At 38.3% G+C, this 22,739-nt stretch overlaps 1 protein-coding gene across 2 annotated transcripts in view; it reads left to right on the top strand.

Moving 5' to 3' along the window:
* The first annotated feature begins 2,486 nt into the window (after nt 1–2,486).
* UBXN4 (UBX domain protein 4) overlaps nt 2,487–22,739 on the top strand; it is a 42,735-nt gene continuing 22,482 nt past the window's right edge. The window contains exons 1-5 of one of the 2 annotated variants that reach the window (XM_003405860.4): nt 2,487–2,659; nt 13,355–13,457; nt 17,196–17,224; nt 17,683–17,801; nt 18,478–18,655. In XM_003405860.4, the coding sequence (XP_003405908.1) occupies nt 2,578–2,659; nt 13,355–13,457; nt 17,196–17,224; nt 17,683–17,801; nt 18,478–18,655 (511 nt within the window). In that variant the 5' untranslated portion in view covers nt 2,487–2,577. Of the gene's footprint in view, nt 2,660–3,065; nt 3,155–13,354; nt 13,458–17,195; nt 17,225–17,682; nt 17,802–18,477; nt 18,656–22,739 lie in introns of those variants that run through there. The other variant, XM_064287263.1, reaches the window with a different exon arrangement.

Raw genomic sequence — 22,739 nt, 5'->3', positions numbered from 1 at the left:
TTTTCTAGAAATGCCGCTCCCCACATCGGCCCTTCTGCCAGCAAGAAATAATGAGGGTCATTGTGGAAGAATGATTGTAGAGTAGGCTACTGACAGTATTTGCCACATACCCCATATTGCCTCTCATCTTCATAGGGGCCTCCCTCTCTCCTAACCTCTCTTCTAACCCCCTTTTTCTCTACCCTCTCTACCCTTGGTATCTTTGGTATCACACTCTTTTTCCTCCACCCTGCCTCACTTCTTCTCAGTCTCCTTTACTGGTTTATACTTTGCTATACAAACAACCCTGTAAATTCTGGAGGCCAAAAAAAAAAAAAAATTTTTTTTTTAATACCTCAGTCTTGTACTCTTGTCTCATCCTACTCTGCACAGTCTCCTTAACTGATCCCATCCTCCAGAGCCTCAATTATTTTTTTTATGTAGAGGAATCTCAAATTCCTATCGTGTTTTCTGAGCTCCAAACCTGTTTGCCTACTTAACATCTCTATTTGAATATTTCTCCAGCACTCCATAAATATGTTGAATATTGAACTCACCATCTTCATGCACCACTCCCCACCAACCTGTTCTTCTTTCAAAAGTATCTGCTTCTCCATCTCCTTTAACTGGTCTCTTCACATTCACCCGTTCCTTCTTTCAGTCCATTATCCACACAACAGCCAGTATGACTGCAATTTAAAAACCCAAATCTTATATGTTTGTTTAAAATTCTTCAGTGGCTTTCTACAAATATTTAGAAAAGGTCCAAAATCCTTAACATGACTTCCAAGACCCTGTATGATCTGATCCTTGCCTATCTTTCTAGCCTCATTTGATCCCGCTCCGCTTTCTATGCTTTTGCCGCACTGGATGTTTTTCAGTTCTGCGTTCTCTGGCTTCAGAGTCTTTACAATGCTGTTTCCTCTGCCTGAAATAGCCTTCTCATCCTTCACCTGGCAAGATTTCTCCTGACATGTCATTTCCTCAGGAAGGCCTTTTCTGAACCTGCTAGTCCATGTTTGGTCCCACCATCACATACTTCTGTAACATTCTCAGTTTCCCCTCTTGTGGCACTCCTCCTCATTTGCAATCACTTACTCCATGTCTGCCATCTTCATTAGACTGTACAGTCCACAAAGCAAAGCCTTGTTTGACTGGTTCACTTCCTTATCCCTCAATGCCAAGTACAATGCCTAGCTCATAGTAGACAAACAATGTTTCATAAATGAGTGAAAAGCTATGAATGATTTGTGTAATATTTAATTCTAACACTAGAAATAATTAAAGACATAGCTCTACTGGAAGAATTTATAGGTGGAGTGAATTGTAGGACCACTTAAAATTGATATTAAGGAGCAACTTATTTTTCCTGTTGTATAGGAATGGCATCCTATATAAGCAGCAACCGTTAGTAATCAGCATTACATTTTAATCTATAATTATACTACATGAAAGGCCTGATCGGAAAAAAGTAAATAAAAAATTAGAGTGCCATCTGTTAGCTGTTTTTTTTTTATATGTAAGAAAGGATTCTTTTCAGTTGTATCAACTCCTTAATACCACAGATTGTCAAATGTTCCATTGCTGGAAATTTAATTGATGTAGAATGTACAATAACATATGCAAATTTAAATAAACCGCACAAGCTTTCAGCTAATGGCTATGAGGCCATGTTAGTTCATGAAAACATTAAATACGAATCTGTTTCATTTTAATGACAACCATCCACAAAATGGGGCCCTGGTGGCGCAGTGGGTAAGTGCTCAGACGCTAAGCAAGAGGTCTCGCAGTTCCAACCAACCAGCTCCTTGGAAACCCTATGGGACAGTTCTACTCTGTCCTACAGGGTCGCTGTGAGTCGGAATCCACTCGACGGAAATGGGTTTAGTTTTTTTTTAATCCACAAAATGCCATATCTTGATTATAGGACCAAAGACGAAAACAAAATTATCTATTCTACCACAGAAAGTTAACTGGATCTCACACAATGGCCACTAATCAGAATATTGCATGTTTGCCCCTTAGACAGGGTGTCATGGGGGCAGGGACGATTTCTTCCACGTTCAGCGTCTGGATGAGGCGACGAATAACATCTCCCAGCCGGTGATCGCCGCTTCTCCTCCCCTTTATAGCTTGTGTTTAGAGACTCACTACTGCCCCCTTTACCTGTGCCTCGGAAAACAAGTCAGTTTTTCCTCACTAAGGAGGCGAACGGCCTAAAATGACTACAATTCCCGTCATGCCTTACGAGGCCCCGTGACCCACCGAATCAGTTAGTCATCCTTCCCACCGCCTTCTGCTACTTCCTGGACTGCAGGGCCTGAGCCCTAGCGGGCGCGCGCACGCACCGGTTTGCCAACGAGACAAGAGGACGGGGCGGTGGTGCTGACGGCGACGTGCGGCGTCACGTGAAGCGAGGTGCTCCTGGCCCGCGCGCCTGCGCGTATCCCAGGGGGCCGCTGACGGGGGTGCGCGCGTGTGCGGAGCCGGAGGCCGGACCAGCCCGGGCTGCGGGCCCCGACCGAAGGGGGAGGGCGGGGCCAGCTCCGGGACGGCGACGACTACACACCGAGCGAGCGCCTGGGCCTGAGGGGAGCGATGCTGTGGTTCCAGGGCTCCATTCCGGCCGCCATCGCGTCGGCCAAGAGGAGCGGCTCGGTCTTCGTGGTGTTCGTGGCAGGTGAAGGGGGCGAGGGCCCGAGATGCGGCCGGGACAGCCCTCCGGCCTACCTCTTCTCTACCTCAGCCGCCCGTGTACCCTACTCTACTTTCACAGCCTTCGACCCCAGGGCCGGCCCCGACCCCGCCGCGTTCCCCAGAGAGGCTGTGCAGACTCCCAACTCCCGGCTCCTCCAGGCCCAGGCGCCTCAGCCTTTCTCGGTGCTCCGGGAGCCCCGGGCTGCCCGCCCCTGGCTTCTCCGTGCCTCCCCCGTCGGTTTGGGACACCGCGGGCCTGGGCCGGGCCGCCCTGCTCTCTCGGCCGCGTCTCCAGAGCGCCGGGCAGCCGGCTCTCAGCGCAGGGGACGGGGAGGTGGCGCGCAGGCCCTCGCCGCCGGGCCCCTCTCGCCTCCGCGGAGCCATTGCCCGAGGAGCTGGTGCAAGCCGACCCCTGACCCCCGCCCCGGCGCCGCCGTAGAGCCCTGGTCCCCGAAGACCCACTTCGGGATGCTTTAACGTCCGTAAAGTTCCTGATTTTTAGCTGGGGGTAGAGGCGGGTCAGGCCACTGGACACGCAGGGGGTTCGTAATTAGTTGTGGGCTTTCAGGAAGAAAGCTGTGTCATCGTTAAACAACAAAGGGAAACTACCTGATGTTCACGGCTGCTGTCGTTAGTATGTTCCTAGAACATAGACGAGCTAAATGATAGTGTTGGGAGGGAGAGTATAGTGTGGAATAAATTACTTATGCTGTAAGTTGATTTTTTACCAGTTGTTGAAAAGAAGCCGACTTTCAGGCCTTAGTTCTCCCTTTGTTGTCTTTCTAGTCTAAAATCTTCCTATTTTAGAGAGCGTGTACTAAACTCATTGCCGAGTGTGGCTCAAGGTTATTTTGCCCCATATTCATTTATTACTGAAACCTTCTAGATTTACAGTACACCTTATGCCTTTATGGCTTTACTGATTCTCATTACGTGAACCATGTCAGTGCTTGTGATTAATGTTAACTTGAACTGTATTATTTTTTCAATTTGTGTTTAAAACGGTTTACTCATAATTCACTCACGTTTCTTGGGAGATGGAATAATAGTTCCATAACTTCATGCACTGGAGTGAAGAACAAGCTGTTTAAGTTATGCTAAATTTTTAGCCCAATGCCTTAATTGGAAGAGCCAGGATAGTTTGCCACCTGTTTTGGAATTGTAGTTTACATAAATAAGTAACTGCTATAATCCCGTTAAAAAAATAAAGTGGATTAAAGACAAGGAAAACTAAATGACACTGATGCTAATTAAAAGAATACAATAATAGTTTTATGATGTTTTAAGTTGTTAGTGTTTTTCACATAAAATCTTAATTCTTTTTTGTAGGTAGAACTGATTTTATTACCCCCTTTTATAGATGAGGAACCTTGGTGGTGTAGTGATTAAGTGCTAGGGCTGCTAAACAGAAGGTCGGCAGTTCAAATCCACCAGGTGTTCCTTGGAAACACAGTGGGGCAGTTTCACTCTGTCCTATAGGGTCACTATGAGTGGGAATTGACTTGATGGCAATGGGTTTGTTTTTTTCATTCGGTTATACATGAAGAAACTTAACCACACTCATAAAGTGACATACTAGGGTCACAAAAAGGATTGGCCAAATTTTTAGTCGTTTCAAAAAAAAAAAATCTTGCTTTTTTGCTTATCAAGAAAAAAGCAACAACAGTTGTAGACTGTTTATGTAGTTATTTAAATTGGTGTAGAAATCAAGAAAGCTAGGATTGTGGTACTTAAGTATTTAAACAAAAATACAATCCATGGTCTCCAAACGTTCCTAGAAAGTTGTTGCTAGGTGCCTGTTGAGTCGATTCTGACTCATAGCGACCCATTGTACAACAGAACAAAGTACTGCCTGGTCTTGTGACATCCTCACAGTCTTTCTATGTTTGAGCCCGTCATTGCAGCCACAGTGTCAGTCCATCTTGTTGAGGGTCTCTTTCTCACTGACCCTCTACCAAGTATGATGTCCTTCGCCAGGAACTGATCCCTTCTAAGAAATATCCTGGCTGTACTTCGTCCAACACAGATTTGTTTGTTCTTCTGGCAGTCCATGGTATATTCAATATTCTTTGCCAGCACTGTAATTCAAAAGCATTGATTCTTCTTCGGTCTTCCTTATTCGTTGTCTAGCTTTCGCATGTATATGAGGCAATTGAAAATGCCATGGCTTGGGTCTGGTGCACCTTAGTCCTGAAAGTGACATCTTTGCTTTTTAACACTTTAAGGAGGTCTTTTGCAGCAGATTAGTGCAATGCAGTATGTTGCTTGATTTCTTACTGCTGCTTCCATTGGCATCCATTGTGGATCCAAGAAAAATGAAACCTTTGACGACTTCAATCTTTTCTCCATTTATTATGATGTTGCTTATTGGTTCAGTTGTGAGGATTTTTGTTTTCTTTATGTTGAGGCATAATCCATACTGAAGGATGTACTCTTTCATCTTCATCAGTAGGTGCTTCAAGCCCTCTTCACTTTAAGCAAGCAAGGTTGTTTTCTGCGTATTGCAGGTTGTTCAAGTCTTCTTTCTAGAAGGTACTCTTGGGATAATCAGTTTGAAAGAAGAAATCCTAGGTTTAATTAACAGATATTTGGAAATACTGTTGCAGATTATTACAGTAATAAAATAACAACATAGGTCTTGTACTTTGGGACTTTGTGTACTTATATGTTCTTTAAGTTTTTACTGATGAACGTGTATGCATTTTAATGACTTTAATGTTTGCAGAAAGATCATTAGCAACTTGGCAAAAGAGTCTGTCCTTTGACCTGTTCCAAAATACTATTGGCTTTTCTACACTTTTAGCAAATTAATCCCCAAGACTAAGTAGGATAAGGGTCACTCCAGGAATATGGAGGTAGTGGACTCATGAAACTGCAACCCTTCCAAATTGCCTAGTGCTTTGTTCATAACTTTGAAGAATACAGCCAGAACTCGAGATTTTCTTAGATCTGAGACCTCAACAATAATATGGGAAAATTTTTCAAATATGGAAATTTTTTTAAAAAGATACTTTTATGACTGGAGGGAATGGTCTCAAGGGTATATGTTCATTTATATAATCATTCATATGGGAAACATTTTAGGCAAGCTGCTTAGAGAAAGTTTTGTGGATGAATTAAATATTATAGAATTAATGTTAGGAGACTGAAGAGATTACTACTAGTTTAGCCAACAAATTAACAAGAATTTTCAAAGTATTGTAGCTATGTAAATTGAAAGAAGTAAAATGAAAAAAGAGATTGTGATTTTCTTGGGAAGGTGGAATGATCTGACAAGGAGCATGAAGCATGTTTTCTGCTGACTAGTATTGTTAAAAAAAAAAAAAAAAAATTTGATGACAGGTACCATTTACTGTCTTTTTCGGTTAAAATAGACCACAAAAGCCTTTAGTTTTTGAGCAGTAGAAATCTTCTAGGTTGGAAGGGCTGGCTGCAAGGATGGATTACCACATCAAAGATGTGATGAAAACCATGTGAAATTGTGCACTACAGATAAGTAAGTAAACACAAGTAAACTCATGTATCCCTGGCTTAGCGTAAGCCTGTGCGTACCTTGCTTACTGGTTAATCTGCCTCTGGCTGGCTGTATTAGGGTCTGCATTTCTTTGCCCCTGGGTTTGTGCTGCTCTCCTTTAGTTGCCTTGACTTTGGATACTGCTAATACCACCAAGGATATAATACCTCCTCCTGAAATGTTGGGCCCACCTAACTCCATAGTATAGTTCATAATTTGATTTAAAATAAAAATCTAAAGATAACAGAACTTGGCAATTAATTCCACTCATTAGTTGTAAATATTAAGAAAGCTGTCACTGAATTGAGCATAGGCAGTCACCAGACTACAAATGAGTTCTGTTCCTAAGTCTGTCTTCAGGTCAGATTTGTACGTAAGTTGGAACAGTTAGGTATGGTTCAGATCTAAGGTCAGTTAGTCAAATGTTAGTCTTATTATATGGTATATAGTGTGCCTTTCTAAGGATAAAAAACATTAAAGAAGCACTTCAGGATACACTAAAACATCGTTAACATAATAATACAGTAATACTAATGTATGGGAATACTAATGTTTTGATGCATGTCGCAAAGTAATGCCTGTTGTTACGAACCATTGTATGTATCTTGAATTCTTAATATAATAGGCTTTGCAGGGCTTGGTTCATAACTATGGGTTTTGGTTACTCAGATGTTTATAACTGCAGGGACTGTCTATAATTCCATTCAGCCTTCTACTCGTCTGGTGAAGCAGCTGCTGCCACCACTAGCTTGAGTTATGGACAGAAACTGCCAGTGGGGAGCTACATTTGAGACCCTAACCACATGACACAGTGTAGATGAGTGAGTAGGAAGCACCAACCCCAAAAGAAGCAGATTCATGCAGTTGTCTACATGATATCCCCACTTGAATGCTACACAGAATTCCCAAACCTAAATGTGTATGTACTGCCTAAACCTATTGTTTTTACCCCAGTCTTCTATGTTTCAGTAAATGGCCACTGTATATGCAGTTGGACAAACCATAAATGTGGGAGTCATCTTTGACTCTTCTTCTAGAGTTCCACCTTTAACCCATCCTAAGTCCTGATAGTTTACCTCCTAAATATAAGAATATATCCTGACTCTGTCCACTCCATCTCTGTAGCAACCATGCTACTCTTAAGATACAATCATATCTCACCTGAATCACTGAAATTGCCTCTAAACTAGTCTCCTTACACTCGTATCCCCTTACACACCTATCATCAGACAGTGGCCAAAACTTAAAAATAAAAAGACTTTGTCATTCCCTTGCTTATTTCCATTATAATTAGGAAAGCAACAACAACAAAAAAACTACCCAAATTTCTTAGACATAGCTTACAACGCCCTGTATGATTTGGCCCCTTCTTAACTCTTCAGTCTCGTCTTTTGTTCCCATTGTTCATGACACTCAGTCACACAAAGCCTTTTCTTAAAAGTGCCAAGCTCTTTCTTGCCTCTAGGCCTTTGCACACATATTCTTTCTGACTGGTGGACTCTTTTTGCCTGTTGGTGTGTCTCAGCCCTTTCACCCTCTAGCTCTTAAATGTCATTCCAGAGAAGGCTTCCCTGACTAAAGAGATCTCTATTTTCTCTCATAGTTTTGTTTTCATCACAGCATTTATTGCTGTGATTATTTGTTTATTTATGGTTGTTTACTTGTTTAATATTTTTTTCTACCATTAGATTTTGTTGTTAGTTGCCATCAAGTTGATTCTGAGTCATGGCGATCCTGTGTATGCAGAGTAGAACTGTGCTCCATAGCATTTTCTAGGCTGTGACTTTTCGGAAGGAGATCACCAGGCATGTCTCCCAAGGCGCTGCTGGGTGGATTTGAACCACCATCCTTTTGGCTAGTAGTCAAATGTGTAACTGTTTGCGCCACCCATGGACCCCTACCATTAGATTTTAAGCTCCATTAAGGGTAGGCACTGTGTCTCATTTGTTTAGTATATAGCCCAGTGCCTAGCACATAAGTGCAGTAAAATAGTGAACTAGTGAAAGAATAAATGAATGAAAAGGATCCCTCACTCCTCACTGCCTTCTCCAAGAAACGTTATAGTAAGAGTGTCCCATATAGATACTTTATAGGTTGATAGTCAAGTCGTTAACATGCAATTGTATATCTTCTCAGCCCGTAGTCTCTGAAGACATACTCAGAATGGTAGTTTTCCCTCATTCTGCTTCTTCAACATTTAGGGGTCTGCTAATGGACCATTCTTTTTGATCTTGCTCTGTGGATGCACTCTAGTCCCTGTTAAGATTTCCATGGCCAATTCTCAAGTCCCTATTCCTAGTATTCCTGAATTTCAACCTCACACAAAATATATTCAGATGTGGATGTGCAGTATGGGAGTCAAGTATTTCAGTCATTCCAAGATACTTCCTATACCATTGTCTATAATTGCAGAAATTTAGCTACTCATGCCACAAAATATTTATTGAGTGCATACTGTATGACTGTTTGCCAGATAGCAACTGTCTGCCAGGCATTTGAATTACATCAGTAAATAAAACAGGAAAAAAAAAATCCGTTCCCTCACAGAGCCTTCATTCTGTGGGGGGAGATAGTCAATAAACAGTGAACATAATAAATAAAAGAGTGTATTAGAAGGTGATACCTGTTACCGAAGGAAAAAAGGCAGATGATAAGGGAGCTTTGGGAATGTCAGAGGGTGTAATTTTAAAGTGGGTGATTAGGGAAGGCTGTACAGAGAAGGTGATAGTGAGCAAAGACTTAAAGGATTTGCGAGTTAACCATGTAGCTATCTGGGGAAAGACCATTCCAGGCAGAGGAAACAAAGACTTGAAGGCAAAAGTATGTCTTTCATATTTGATGAATAGCAAGGAAGCCAATGTGGTTGGAGCAGAGCAAGGGGGAACGTAAAAGGAAATGAAGTCAGAGGTAACTGGAGGCCTGATATATAGGGCCATGTGGGCCATTGTAAGCACTCTGGCTTTTACTTTGAGGGAAATAAGGAGCCATTGTAGAATTTTTCACCGAGGGTCGATAGGATCAGACTCTTTTTTTTTTTAATTGTGTTTTAAGTGAAAGTTTACAAGTCAGTCTCTCATACAAAAATTTATATACATCTTGCTGTATACTCCTAATTGCTCTCCCCCTCATGAGTCAACACACTCCTTCCCTTGACTCTATTTTCGGGTCCATTCGGCCAGCATCTGACCCCCTCTGCTCTCTCATCTCTCCTCCAGACAGGAAATGCCGACATAGTCTCATGTGTCTACTTGATCCAAGAAGCTCATTCTTCACCAGTATCGTTTTCTATCCATAGTCCCGTCCTATCCCTGTCTGAAGAGTTGGCTTTGGGAATGGCTTCTGTCTTGGGCTAACAGAAGGTCTGGGGGCCATAACCTCCAGGGCCCTTCTAGTTTCAGTCAGACCATTAAGTCTGGTCTCTTTACAAGAATATGGGGTCTGCGCACCACTGCTCCCCTGCTCCCTCAGGGGCTCTCCAGTGCACTCCCTGTCAGGGCAGTTATCAGTTGTAGCTGGGGAGCATCTAGCTTTCTGGTCTTGGGCCGATGCAGTCTCTGGTTTATGTAGTCCTTTCTGTCTCTTGGGCTCATAATTACCCTGTGTCCTTGGTATTCTTCATTCTCCTTTGCTCCAGGTGGGTTGAGACCCATCGATGCATCTTAGACAGCCTCTTGCTAGCATTTAAGACACCAGAAGCCACTCTCCAAGGTGGGATGGAGAATGTGTTCTTAATAGATTTTATTATGCCAGTTGACTTAGATGTCCCCAAAACCCCACCCCTGCTACGCTGCCTTCGAAGCGTTCAGTTTATTCGGGAAACTTCTTTGCTTTTAGTTTAGTCCAATTGTGCTGACCTCGCCTGTATTGTGTGTTGTCCTTCCCTTCACCCAAAATAATTCCTATCCACTGACTAACCAGTGAAAACCCCTCTCCTTCCCCCTCTGGTAACCATCAAAGAATATTTTCTTCTGTTTAAACTGTTTCTTGAGTTTTTATAATAGTGGTCTTATATGTTGTTGGGTTTATATAATATTTCTCCTTTTGCAACTGACTAATTTCACTCAGCATAATGCCTTCCACATTCCTCCATGTTGCGAAATGTTTCATGGATTCATCATTGTTCTTAATCGTTGCATAGTATTCCATTGTGTGAATATACTATAATTTATTTGTCCATTCATCCGTTGATGGGCATCTTGGTTGCTTCCATCTTTTTGCTGTTGTAAACAGTGCTGCAGTGAACATGAGTGTGCATGTATCTGTTCACATAAAGGCTCTTTCTTGATTCTCTAGGATGTATTCCAAGAAGTAAGATTGCTAGATCGTATGGTAGTTCTATTTCTAGCTTTTTAAGGAAGCGCCAAATTGGTTTCCAAAGTGGTTGTACCATTTTACATTCCTGCCAGCTGTGTATAAGTGTTCCAGTCACTCCACAACCTCTCCAGCATTTATTATTTTGTGATTTTGGATTTATGCTAGCCTTGTTGGAGTGAGATGGAATCTCATTGTAGTTTTGATTTGGATTTTTTGAATGGCTAATGGTCGTGAGCATTTCCTCATGTATCTGTTAGCTACCTGAATGTCTTCTTTAGTGAAGTGCCTGTTCATATCCTTTGCCCACTTTTTAATTGGGTTATTTGTCTTTTTGTAGTTTTTGCAGTATCAATAGATTTTAGAGATCAGATGCTGATTGGAGATGTCATAGCTAAAAACTTTTTCCCAGTCTGTAGGTAATCTTTTTACTCTTTTAGTGTAGTCTTTGGATGAGCATAGGTGTTCGATTTTTAGGAGCTCCCAGTTATCTAGTTTCTCTTCTGTATTGGTAGTAATGTTTTGTATACTGTTTATGCCATGTATGCTCCTGATGTTGTCCCTATTTTTTCTTCCATGATCTTTATCGTTTTAGATTGTATATTTAGGTCTTTGATCCATTTTGAGCTTGTTTTTGTGCATGGTGTGAAGTATGGGTCTTGTTTCATTTTTTTTGCAGATGGATATCCAGTTATGCCAGTACCGTTTGTTAAACAGACTATCTTTTCCCCATTTAACTGACTTTGGGCCTTTGTCAAATATCAGCTGCTCATATGTGGATAGATTTATGTCCAGATTCTCAATTCTGTTCCATTGGTCTGTGTATCTGTTGTTGGACCAGTACCAGGCTGTTTTGACTACTCTGGTGGTGTAATAGGTTCTAAAATCAGATGGAGTGAGGCCTCCCACTTTGTTCTTCTTTTTCAGTAATGCTTTACTTACGCGGGGCCTCTTTCCCTTCCATATGAAGTTGATGATTTGTTTCTCCATCACATTAAAAAATGTCGTTTGAATTTGAATTGGGATTGCGTTATATCTGCAGATCACTTTTGGTAGACGTTTTTATAATGTTAAGTCTTCCTATTCATAAGCAAGGTATGTTTTTCCACTTATGTAGGTCTTTTTTGGTTTCTTGCAGTAGTGTCTTATAGTTTGCTTTGTATAGGTCTTTTACATCTCTGGTGAGATTTGTTCCTAAGTATTTTATCTTCTTGGGGGCTACTGTAAATGGTATTGATTTGGTGATTCCCTCTTCAATGTTCTTTTTGTTGGTGTAGAGGAATCCAACTGGTTTTTGTATGTTTATCTTGTATCCTGATACTTTCCTGAACTCTTCTATTAGTTTCAGTAGTTTTCTTGAGGATTCTTTAGGTTTTTCTGTTTATAAGATCGTGCCATCTGCAAATAGAGATACTTTTACTTCTTCCTTGCCAATCTGGATGCCCTTTATTTCTTTATCTAGCTTAATTGCTCCAGTTAGGACCTCTAGCACAATGTTGAATAAGAGTGGTAATAAAGGGCATCCTTGTCTGGTTCCAGATCTCAAGGGGAATGTTTTCAGAATCTCTCCATTTAGGATGAGTGATCTGGCTTTTATTTTTAAAGAAAATAGCTGTGTTAAGAATAGACTGCAAATAGGGGCGACTAGCAGCAATTGCAGTCATCTAGAGGAGATACGATGGTATCTTGGATCAGGGTCGTAGCAGTGGAGTGGTGAGAGAGAGATAGTTACATTCTGGGTATATTTTGAAAATAGAGTCGACTGGACGCAAGGGTAGCTAAGGTTTTTGGCTTGAGAACTGAATGGATGGAATGACCAGAAATGGAGATGGCTAAAGGTGGATTCCATAAACGAGGAGGGAGGGGTGCAGGGAGAAAGCAGTTTACAAAAAGAGTAGGTATAGAGTGATCTCACTTTTGTAAAACTCAAAACTGGCCTGAAAACATTTTTTTTAATCTGTAAATTGACAAAGGTAGCTCACCTTTAAGAAAATACTTAGCTTTGCTAACTTCAGATATTTTTCAGTGTCTCGGTCAGGTGAGTTTCCTTCTGCCCCCCATAAGTGGTTATGCTAAAACCTAGACATTACAAGTTAAACTTGAAACAGTCTTGATTTATATAAATCTAGGTCTTGATAGGAATAACTTTTAAAACATTTTTATTGAGGTATAACACACAGTAAAGTGCACATATACTAAGTGATCATCTCAGTGAATTTTTATACATGAATACACCTGTGTAACTCATGCAGACCAAGAAAAAGAACATTCCCAGCACCCCAGAAGGCTCCTTCATCACCAGAGTAGCCACTGTGCTGAATTCTGTCATCATAGATTAATTTGGATCAGCATAACTTTTATAAAATGATAATTAGTGTACCTATAATAAAGGCAAGTCCAACACTATAAACGGAATTGGACCTACCTCTGTCTACCTTGGAGGAATTTTGAAAAATAAATACTCGGATGTGGAAGACATTAGACTCCTTAACAGAAAAGTGCTGTACACAGGAAGGGTATTGTACTTTTATTTTCCAAAGTTACATTATCTATAAAAGCCAAAATAGACATTTCTACTGATGACTTTTTATTCTTGTGATATTATTTGCGTTGTAATTTGAATCATCTTTGAAAAAATACTTTGTATAATATAAATAGCAGAATTTCGTTGTTCTTTATGTCAACAGTGCATTCATATTTCTCATTTTATGGAAAAAACTCAGTTTTCAAATTTGATAGAAAATATCATTTGTGGGAGTATATTTTATTTGAAGTTCCAGATTTCCAGGGAAAAGAATTTGCGGTCAGCAGATAATAACTTTATGTTGTAAGAATCCTTACAATGTTTTACAGGTAATGATGAGCAGTCTACACAGATGGCCGCAAGCTGGGAAGATGAGAAAGTGGCAGAAGCATCCTCAGACAGTTTTGTTGCTATTAAAATCGACACCAAAAGGTTTGCTTATCTTTTAATATTTCTTGACTTATAAATATTATAATCATGGTCTTTGGTTGAGATTTATGGTGATTCTCTTGGACTATGAGAATGCTGATGCTACTTATTTTTGTATGTCTAAGGGATTTTGGGGACTTCATTTCTCACTGTCATTTTCCACAGTAATTATATCTTGCTGTAAAGTCTTCACATTCTCCTAGTCTACCAAGCAATTATGTGACATGTACCAGGAATGCAAGAGAACTGTGATCTCCAGTTCCTAAGAACTTGGAAGTAACTAAATAATATATTGAATATTCCTGAAAACTTGACCAGTTGCTCTTTTGGATCCTATATTTGGGAGTGGAGACATTTAATTGAGTAAGAATGAAGACATTTATAGATCCCTCATAGTAGTTGATATCCTCAAATCTGTTTTGTTTCGCCGTCCTTCCTCTGCCCCCCCCACTCTTTAACTTTTTATTATAGAACATTTCAAAAGTACAAAAGTAATTGGATATGTAATGAGCCCCCCTCACCATATACTTGTTAACTAGCTCTGATAATTACCAACTCATACCTAGCCTTGTTTTATCTATATCCCCACAACTTCCAATCATCTCGTATGATTTAAAAAATTTTTTGAGGTAAAATATATATAACAAAACATTTACCATTTCAACCGTTTTTATATGTCTAATTCAGTGACATTTATTGTATTCACCATGTTGTACAACCGTCGTTACTATCCATTGCCCAACTTTTTTTTATCACCCTTAGTAGAAATTCAGTACCCCTTAAGCTTTTTTGTGGATTCTTTGGGATATGTGTGTGTGTGTGTGTGTGTGTGTGTGTATAAAATCATATCATCTGTGAATACAGATAATTTTACTTCCTTTCCAAATTGGATGCCATTTATTTATTTTTTTCTCACCTAATTGTTCTGGCTAGAACTTCTAGTATGGTGTTGACTAGCAGTGGTGAAAGTGGACATCCTTGTCTTTATCCTGGTCTTAGGAGGAAAGCTTTCAGCCTTTCTCATAATAATAAATAATAAATGCTCTTTTTCATGTTGAGGAATTTCCCTTCTATTCCTTTATTGCTGAGTGTGTTTATCATGAAATGGTGTTGGATTTTGTCAAATTCCTTTCCTACATCAATTGAAATGATTGTGTGTTTCTTTTCCTTGTTCTGTTAATGGTATATTATATTTGTTGATTTTTTTATATTGACCCTTCTTTGCATTCCTAGGATAAATCCTGCTTGGTTGTGGTAATACCTTTTAATACCATGTTGGAATTGGTTTGCCTAGTATTTAGTTGAGGATATTTGCATCTATATTCATAAGGTCATCCCATATAATTTTCAAACAAATTCAAAGTTTATCATTTCACCTATAAATATTTAAGGATGTCTCTGATACAGAAGGATTCTTAAATTTTTTAACATAACTCTAATACATTGGAAACAAATTAATACTGATCTTTAATGTCAAATATCTAGTGTTAAAATTTTCATTTGTCTCATCAAAGTCGTAATTTATTTGTGTATTTAATTTGTTACAGTTTGTTTGGGTTGTGATCCAAAAATGATTATGATTGGGTTAACCTCTCTTTAACATCTCTTTTAGTCTGTAGGCTTCCCCCTCCATATCTGTCTCTCTTTCTTTCCCCCTCCTTCTCTCTCTCACCCTTCTCCTATTTTTCCTTCTCCTCCTCTCCTCCTCCGTTCTCTCCCTCTCCCCAGTTTCCTTGCAGTTTACTTTTTTAAGAAACCAGTTTATTTTTTCTGTAGAGATTTTTCAATTGTGGATTTCGTTGATTGCACCCCTGTTGGTGTCATTTAATTTGTTCCTCTGCTCTCTATTTACTGTAAATTAATATTTGTATCTTGAGACTTGATCACATTCAGATTTAATTTTTTTTTTCCTCAAGAATACTTCATAGGTGGTGGTAGTATGTCTTCCATCAGAAGGCATATAATGTCTGGTTGTCTCTATGATGTTGGCAGCTGTTGGTGATCAGTGCCTGGAAATATCAATTCATTGGTGGTTGCAAAATGATATTGTGATATTGATAATATCAGAATGGATAGTGTATCTGAAAATGAGACAAGATTAAACTGTTCAGAAATTTACCTGTGTTAAAATGTATTTAGAACTTTCCATAGTAACAAAAAAAGTCAAAACAAAGCAAACCCTAGTACACCTTGGCTCACAATATCAGTTATTGAACTATACATTTATTGAGCTGTAAAATTTTAATAAAAAGGGAATCTGTAGAATATTTATTTATATTGTACACAATTTTCCACAAACACTTTTTAGAGTCAGAAATGACAGGAGGAATATGGGAATGTGGAAGAAATGAAAATTTCATAATTCTTAAGATTATATACAGATTGATTTATCTAGCATTTTTTAAAACAGGCTTTCTGTTAGGGATGCGTGGATGCCTGTGTATGGTGGTAGCTGATGTTTCTTTCATTATAGACTGCCTCATAATGGAACCTAATGTATCTTTTAAATTATGAAAAGAAAATTTTATTGTACCATAATTATTAATTATTTAATATTTTGGGGACATTTTATGTGTGTGTTTATATTTATTTATTTATGGAGGCAGCATGCATAGAAAATAGCTTGGTAGGAAATGCATCAAAATATATGGTGGTTATTTCCAAAATGGTAGGACTCTAGAAAATTTTTTTCTTTGTTGTTGCCATCAAGTTGGCTCTGACTCATGGTATTTTCCTATAAATTTGAATGTTTTTATCAAGAAAAAATGAAACAAATTCCGTTCTTGGAGACATTAATTTGATTCTTGGAATTACTCATCTACACTGATCAATGTCTCTTATTTATATTATTAGTATAAAGTTCATTTCCCATCCATGTCCCTAACCACCCAGTTTTCTTTTCTAGAGGCAGGTAATGTCACCAGTTTCTCTGTATCCTTCCAGAGATACTTCTTCTTCTTTTTTTTTTTTATAATTTTTATTGTGCTTTAAATGAAAGAGATATTTCTTAACATTAAAAAAAAAAAAACTGTTTTCCTCCCCTTTTTTACAAAAGTGGTAGCATTTTGATGTACTTTTTCTGTGCTTTTTTCTTTTTTATAGGTGCATAATTAATCAGTTTTTGTTGCAGGATATTGAGGTTATTTCATATTCTTTTTTTAAAAAAGTATTACATTGTCACATGCACAAGTGATAGACATTAATTTCTTCTTTTACAGGTTGATATAGTGTATTCAGGTGCACATACTAGCTGCTGAGGAAGCACCTTGGCAGATAGTAACTCAGGATTTTTAGTAACCAGATCTAGATACCAGTTTGTAGGTTGCAAGAGCAGGTGGTTCTTAATCTGAAAATTATAAAACAAGCTAAAAATGTCTTGTGAAATAAGAATTATGTTTTTCTCCTTTAGCCGATGGCTGTGAAAGGAGCTGGTAGTTTCAGAGAAATACTTTTAATGGATAAAATATGTTTTTATAAAAGCAAGTTATCATTTGGGAAATAGTTGTATTCATCTGCTGATTTTGTGTTTGATTATTGTTGCTTTTTTTTTTTTTAAATATTTATGCCTATTCTCAAAGAAAAATTCTCTCAAATTAGGTGAGTTTCACATTATGTTTTTTTTCACTGTACTTTAGATGAAGGTTTACAGACCAGATTAGCTTCTCATCAAACAATGAGTACACGTATTGTTTTGTGACATGGTTGCCGACCCCTGATTTTGTGTTTGATTTTGTTTTACAGTGAAGCCTGCCTACAATTTTCACAAATCTGTATCCTTTCAAAGAAGAATCGGTTTATATATACTTTGCTAAGATTTCCTTTCTTTGCTTAATTTATGAAATTTAAAAAGTATTCGTATTTATTTAGGAAATCATGCGTTCTCATTTATGGAAATGTGTCCTTTGAGGTAATACATTGTTGCAAATGGAGTTTGGTGGACATGTTAGTGGCTGGCAAGAGAGCTGGTAGCAAGATGGATGTAGAAGAAAGTTGTGATATAGGAAAACGTAGTGAGTGTTCTTTACTCATATGCAATAGAAATAAATCGTAAATCACTTTATGTATCACATGCTACACATGTAATGATATATAGGTAAATTTATTTCTTAAACACAGTAGCTGATTATATTGTGAAATTCACAAAGATAATTTGTTTTATTATCAATAGTGTTTCATAAAATTATCTCCTTGTTTGATATGAATTATTAGACTTAATTAAACTGTGCAGATCCTGTAGTGTGTGTTCCATCCAGTTTCTTTATTGGTGACAGTGGAATTCCCTTGGAAGTAATAGCAGGAAGTGTTTCTGCAGATGAACTTGTTACCAGAATTCACAAAGTCCAACAGGTGAGAAGGAACAGAGCCCTTCTTTGCGTAAGCATGGGAAAATGTGTTAGGCATTTGACATTGGAATATTTTTGGAGCCTCTCTTTATTTTCAGGAACCTACCAATGCCATGAAACTTTTGAGATAGTAAATTCTCTTACTGGACTGGGTTTGAAAACAGCATTTTGAAGTTAGAACTGCCTATACCTAATACTTGTGTGACTTCTTATTCTCCCTTCTGTTTCCTCTCCCCGTCTGCCATTCACATAACGCACATCACCATTACTTTGTTGTAAGGGAGAATTGCTCTTACATTGTAGACCTGACAGGGTATTGCTTGACATATTTTAAGGACCTTGTATTCAGTAATTTCTCATTTGCGTCCACTTGATTTCTAATGAAAAGAAGTGGATCTCAGTGGGCTAGTGGTTAATATAGCCTGAAACTTTTTTCTTCGAATTCTGTTTTCGAGGAAAATCAACAGCATGCTTTAAGAATCTTTTTATGCTCTCACCTGCTTGCAGTTGAATTCCATATGTGATTGTCGTGTTTAGGATTATACATTTTAGATTTATCTACATATAGAGAGTTTGGTACTTCTCCCTACTGTGGAGTATAAATTGGTTTGATTCATATTTTGGTTTAATATGCCATGGTAAGTTTAAATTCTCACCTATTCCAATTTCTTTCTCCCCAGATGCACTCACTAAAAGTTGAAACATCAGTTGCAAATGAGAGCCAGTCAGAAAGTTCGGCTTCTACTCCATCTTCCTCATTTGAACCGAACAACACTTCTGAAAACTCTCAATCCAGAAATGCCAAGCTTTGTGAGACACCACCCAATTCTCCTGATGCAAAGTCAGATACTGCAACAGGTGCTTTTTCTTTCTTTGATTTTATTATGGTAAAATATATATAACAAAACATTTACCGTCATTCATTCTGAAATTGTACATCCTCCGATCAATAGTTTTTATGTATATAATTCAGTGATATTAATTACATTTACTATATTGTACGTCTATTACCACTATCCTTTTTTTCATCACCTTTAACGGAAATTCAGTGCCCCTTAAAAAGCAGTAACTCCACTTTTTCCCCTACCACCTATCCCTGGTACCCACTAATAATCTTTGGTCTCTATACATTTGTCTGTTCTACGTAGAAGTGGGATCATACAGTATTTGTCATTTTGTGTCTGATTCATTTCGTTGAATGTAGTATTTTCAGAGTTCATCCATGTCAAAGCATGTATCAGAACGTCATTTATCTTTATGGCTGGATAATATTTCATTTTATGTATATACTGCATTTTGTTCATTCACTCATCTGTTGGTGGACATTTGGGTTGTTTCCACCCTTTGGCTATTGTGGATAATGTTGCAGTTTACCCTGTCGGGTATGGTAGATGCACTCCTTTGCTTCGTCTTAAAGTACAGGTCATCGATAAATATCTTTAAAAATAAGTTTATTACATGGTATTTCGTCAGATTCATTTAACTTAAAAGTTAGGGGTTGCATACTCAAAAACAGTCCAATATACATTCTGCTCCAGGGCACATGGATCATTGTCCAGGATGGACCACATTTCAGGTCACAAAGCAAGTCTTTACTAATTAAAAAAGATTGAAATCATACAAAGTACTTTCTCTGACCATAGCAGAGTGAAGGCAGGAATCAATAACAGGAAAAAACCTAGAAAATACACAAATATATGGAAATTAAACAATACACTATTAAACTACCAGTGGGTCAAGGAAGAAATCAAGAGAGAAATCACAAATTTCTTGGAATCAAATGAAAACGAAAGCACAGCTTTCCAAAACTTATGGGATGCAGCGAAGACAGTACTGAGGGAAACTGAACAGCAATAAAAAAAGAAGATTTCAGATTAACATCCTGACTTGACAACTCCAGGAAATAGAAAGAAGATGAAACTAAGCCTAGACCTACCAGAAGAAAGGAAATAACAAAGATCAGAGCAGAAATAAAATTGAAAAGAAACAACAGAGATAATCAATTGAACCAGAAGTTGGTTCTTTGAAAAGATTAATAAAATTGACAAATCTTTAGGTAAACTGAAAAAGAAAAGATGCAAATAACCAAAATGAAAGATGGGACATTACAACAATCTGATAGAAATAAAGAGAATTTTATGACAATATTATGAACAACCTTAAGGCAACAAACTGGAAAACCTGGATGAAATGGATGAATTCTTAGAAGCACACAACCTACCTAGATTGATTCAAGAGGAAACAGAAAGCCGGGACAGACACGTTAACAAGTGAAGAGATTGACTCAGTGATCAAAAACCTCCCAACAATAACAAAAAAAGTTCTGGACCAGTTGGCTTTACTGGGGAATTCTGGCAAATATTTAGGGAAGAATTGACACTAGTACTGTTTAAACACTTCCAAAAGATAGAGAAGGAAGGAATACTGCCTAATACATTCTATGAAGTAAACATAACCCTGATACTAAACCAGACAAAGACACCACAAGAAAAGAAAACTACAGGCCAATATCTCTTATGAATATAGATGCAGAAATACTCAAAATACCAGGGAACAGGATCCAAGAGCATGTTAAGAGTCATACACCATGACCAAGTGGAATTTATTCCAGGAATGCAGAGATGATTCCAGACAACCTAATTGCCCATCGACAGATGCATAGATAAATAAAATGTGGCACGTACATACAGTGGAATGAAGTCTTGATACGTGCTACGACGGGAATGGAGCTGGAAGACATTTATGCTGAGTGAAATGAGCCAGTCACAAAAGGAAAAATATTTATGACCTTACTTATATAAAAAGACAAGAAAAGACGAACGTATAGAGCCCAAAGTTTGTTAGTAGTTACCAGGGATGGGAGGGAGAGGGTAAAAGGGGGATTAATGGTGATAGAAAAATTGCATTGATTAAAGGTAGGGTTGCAGAGCCGCTATTGTAATTGCTGTCAATAAGTTGTACACCTATAAAAAGTTGAATTGGTAGAAGTTGTGTGATATATTTACAAGGACAACCAGAAAATAAAAGTAATAGCTGCTGAGGCTGCTTATGTATAATCAAATACCTCATGGAATTTGGTTCCTTAGTTTGGGGATTTAGGGTCATGGTTTCATAGGACGTTCTAGTTAATTGGCCTAATTACATGTTTAGTGCTTCTGTTCTACCTCCTAGTTCGTTGTGTAGTTTCTGGGGACTTAACAGCTTGCAAGTGGCCATCCAAGGCACAACAATTGGTCTTTATTCACGTGGGGTAACGGGAAGGAGAGTCAGGAATAGAAGGAGGCTGTGGGATGGTGGCTCATTACCTCCATGAATAACTGCCTCCTTTGCCATAAGACCAGAAGAGCAGGATGGTAGCTGGATACTGTTACTGAACATTTTGATCAAAGACTCCATAGAAGAATCCTGATCAAAAGGGGGAAATGCAGCACAGAATTTCAAATTTTCATGGACTCTAGACTTTCTGGAGCCATTACGGAAGACATTATGCTGAGTGAAATTAGTCAGTCACAAAAGGACAAATATTTATGACCTCACTTACATTAAAAAAAAAAAAAACAAGAAAAGGCAAATGTATAGAGCCCAAAGATTATTAGTGGTTACCAGGGACGAGGGAAAGGGGGGATTAAGGGTGAACCCCTGAGGCCATGGCCCTGATAGAATCTTTAAACCATGAACCAAAAATAACCCCTGAAGTCACCTGAAAACCGAATAATAGTTTAGCTTAACTAGTAAAAAAAAGGACTACCATGAGCATTCTCCTCTATTAAGAACTATCTATATGGGATCAAGTTGACAACAGCAACTTGCAGTGCATTTACGTTAATGGGGGAGGAAGAACTCAGAAAAGGAGGGTGAGAATGATTGTACAACTCAAAGAATGTAATCGGTGTCACTAAATTGTACATGTAGAAACTGTCGAATTGATGTATATTCTGCTGTGTATATTCTCAGCAATAACAAAATTTAAAGAAAAAAAAAGTGCAGGGTTGTCTTAAATACATTTCTGTGTCATTTAGTGGCAGAAGAGGGTAAGTTCAAGGAATACGCCCTTTAAACCCAAATAGTCAGAAGTACAGAACAGTTTATCAGTAATTTCTGCTACTGTGCCTTGGTTCAGGGAATGTCGTCATGACACCTAGCAGTTTTATAAATGTATCCTTAGCCTATCTCAGAAGATTTTGAAAGATTCAAATGAACCAATGTATTTGGAATTGTTTTTACAAACTATAAAATGCTACACATATTTAAGGGATTAAGTATTTTTATTATTTTAATTGGAATTAAAAGAGAATTGTAAAGTAGAATTTACAGAAATAAGAGGTGTGACTGCAAGGGCAATGATTTTTTAAAAAAAAAAAACAAAAAAAGTTTTATATCGTATATTGGGGATTGTGGCGAGAGATGTTTGGTGTAATGCAGCCTTGTATTAAGCAACACAGGTCCCTGAGCAGTACAGATGGTTTGTGCTTGTCTACTTACTGAAAGGTTGATGGTTCAAACCCGCCCAGTGGCAGTACTGAAGAAAGGATTGGCGATCTGTTTCCGTAAAGATTATAGCCAATAAAATCCTGTGGAGCAGTTCTTCTCTGTAATACATGGGTTCTCCATGAGTTGGCATCTGTTTGACAGCAGTGAGTTTAGTTTTGATTCATTAAGCAACACTGAGTTAGATAAATCAAAAAGTTAGAATATAAGTATCCTGACGGATGATTCCACTCTAGCCTCTCTGACAGCCCTCTGCTTGAGTGCATTTGATGAAGGGAAGCTCATTACCTTTCTAGGAATCCTATTATTGAATAGCTCTAGTGTTTAGAAAAATTCTTCATTTTATTGAGTTGAAATTTGGTGCCTTATAAGTTCCTATTAGCTTTAAATTAATGCTGCTTTCTACATTTACACACAACAGGTCTTTGAATATTTAAAGGACAGCTAGCAAAGT

This window comes from Loxodonta africana, chromosome 6 (assembly GCF_030014295.1).
Source record: "Loxodonta africana isolate mLoxAfr1 chromosome 6, mLoxAfr1.hap2, whole genome shotgun sequence".
Classification (NCBI taxonomy): Eukaryota; Metazoa; Chordata; class Mammalia; order Proboscidea; family Elephantidae; genus Loxodonta; species Loxodonta africana.
Note: the sequence above shows the minus strand (reverse complement) of the source record. Positions and strands in the feature narration are given on the sequence as shown.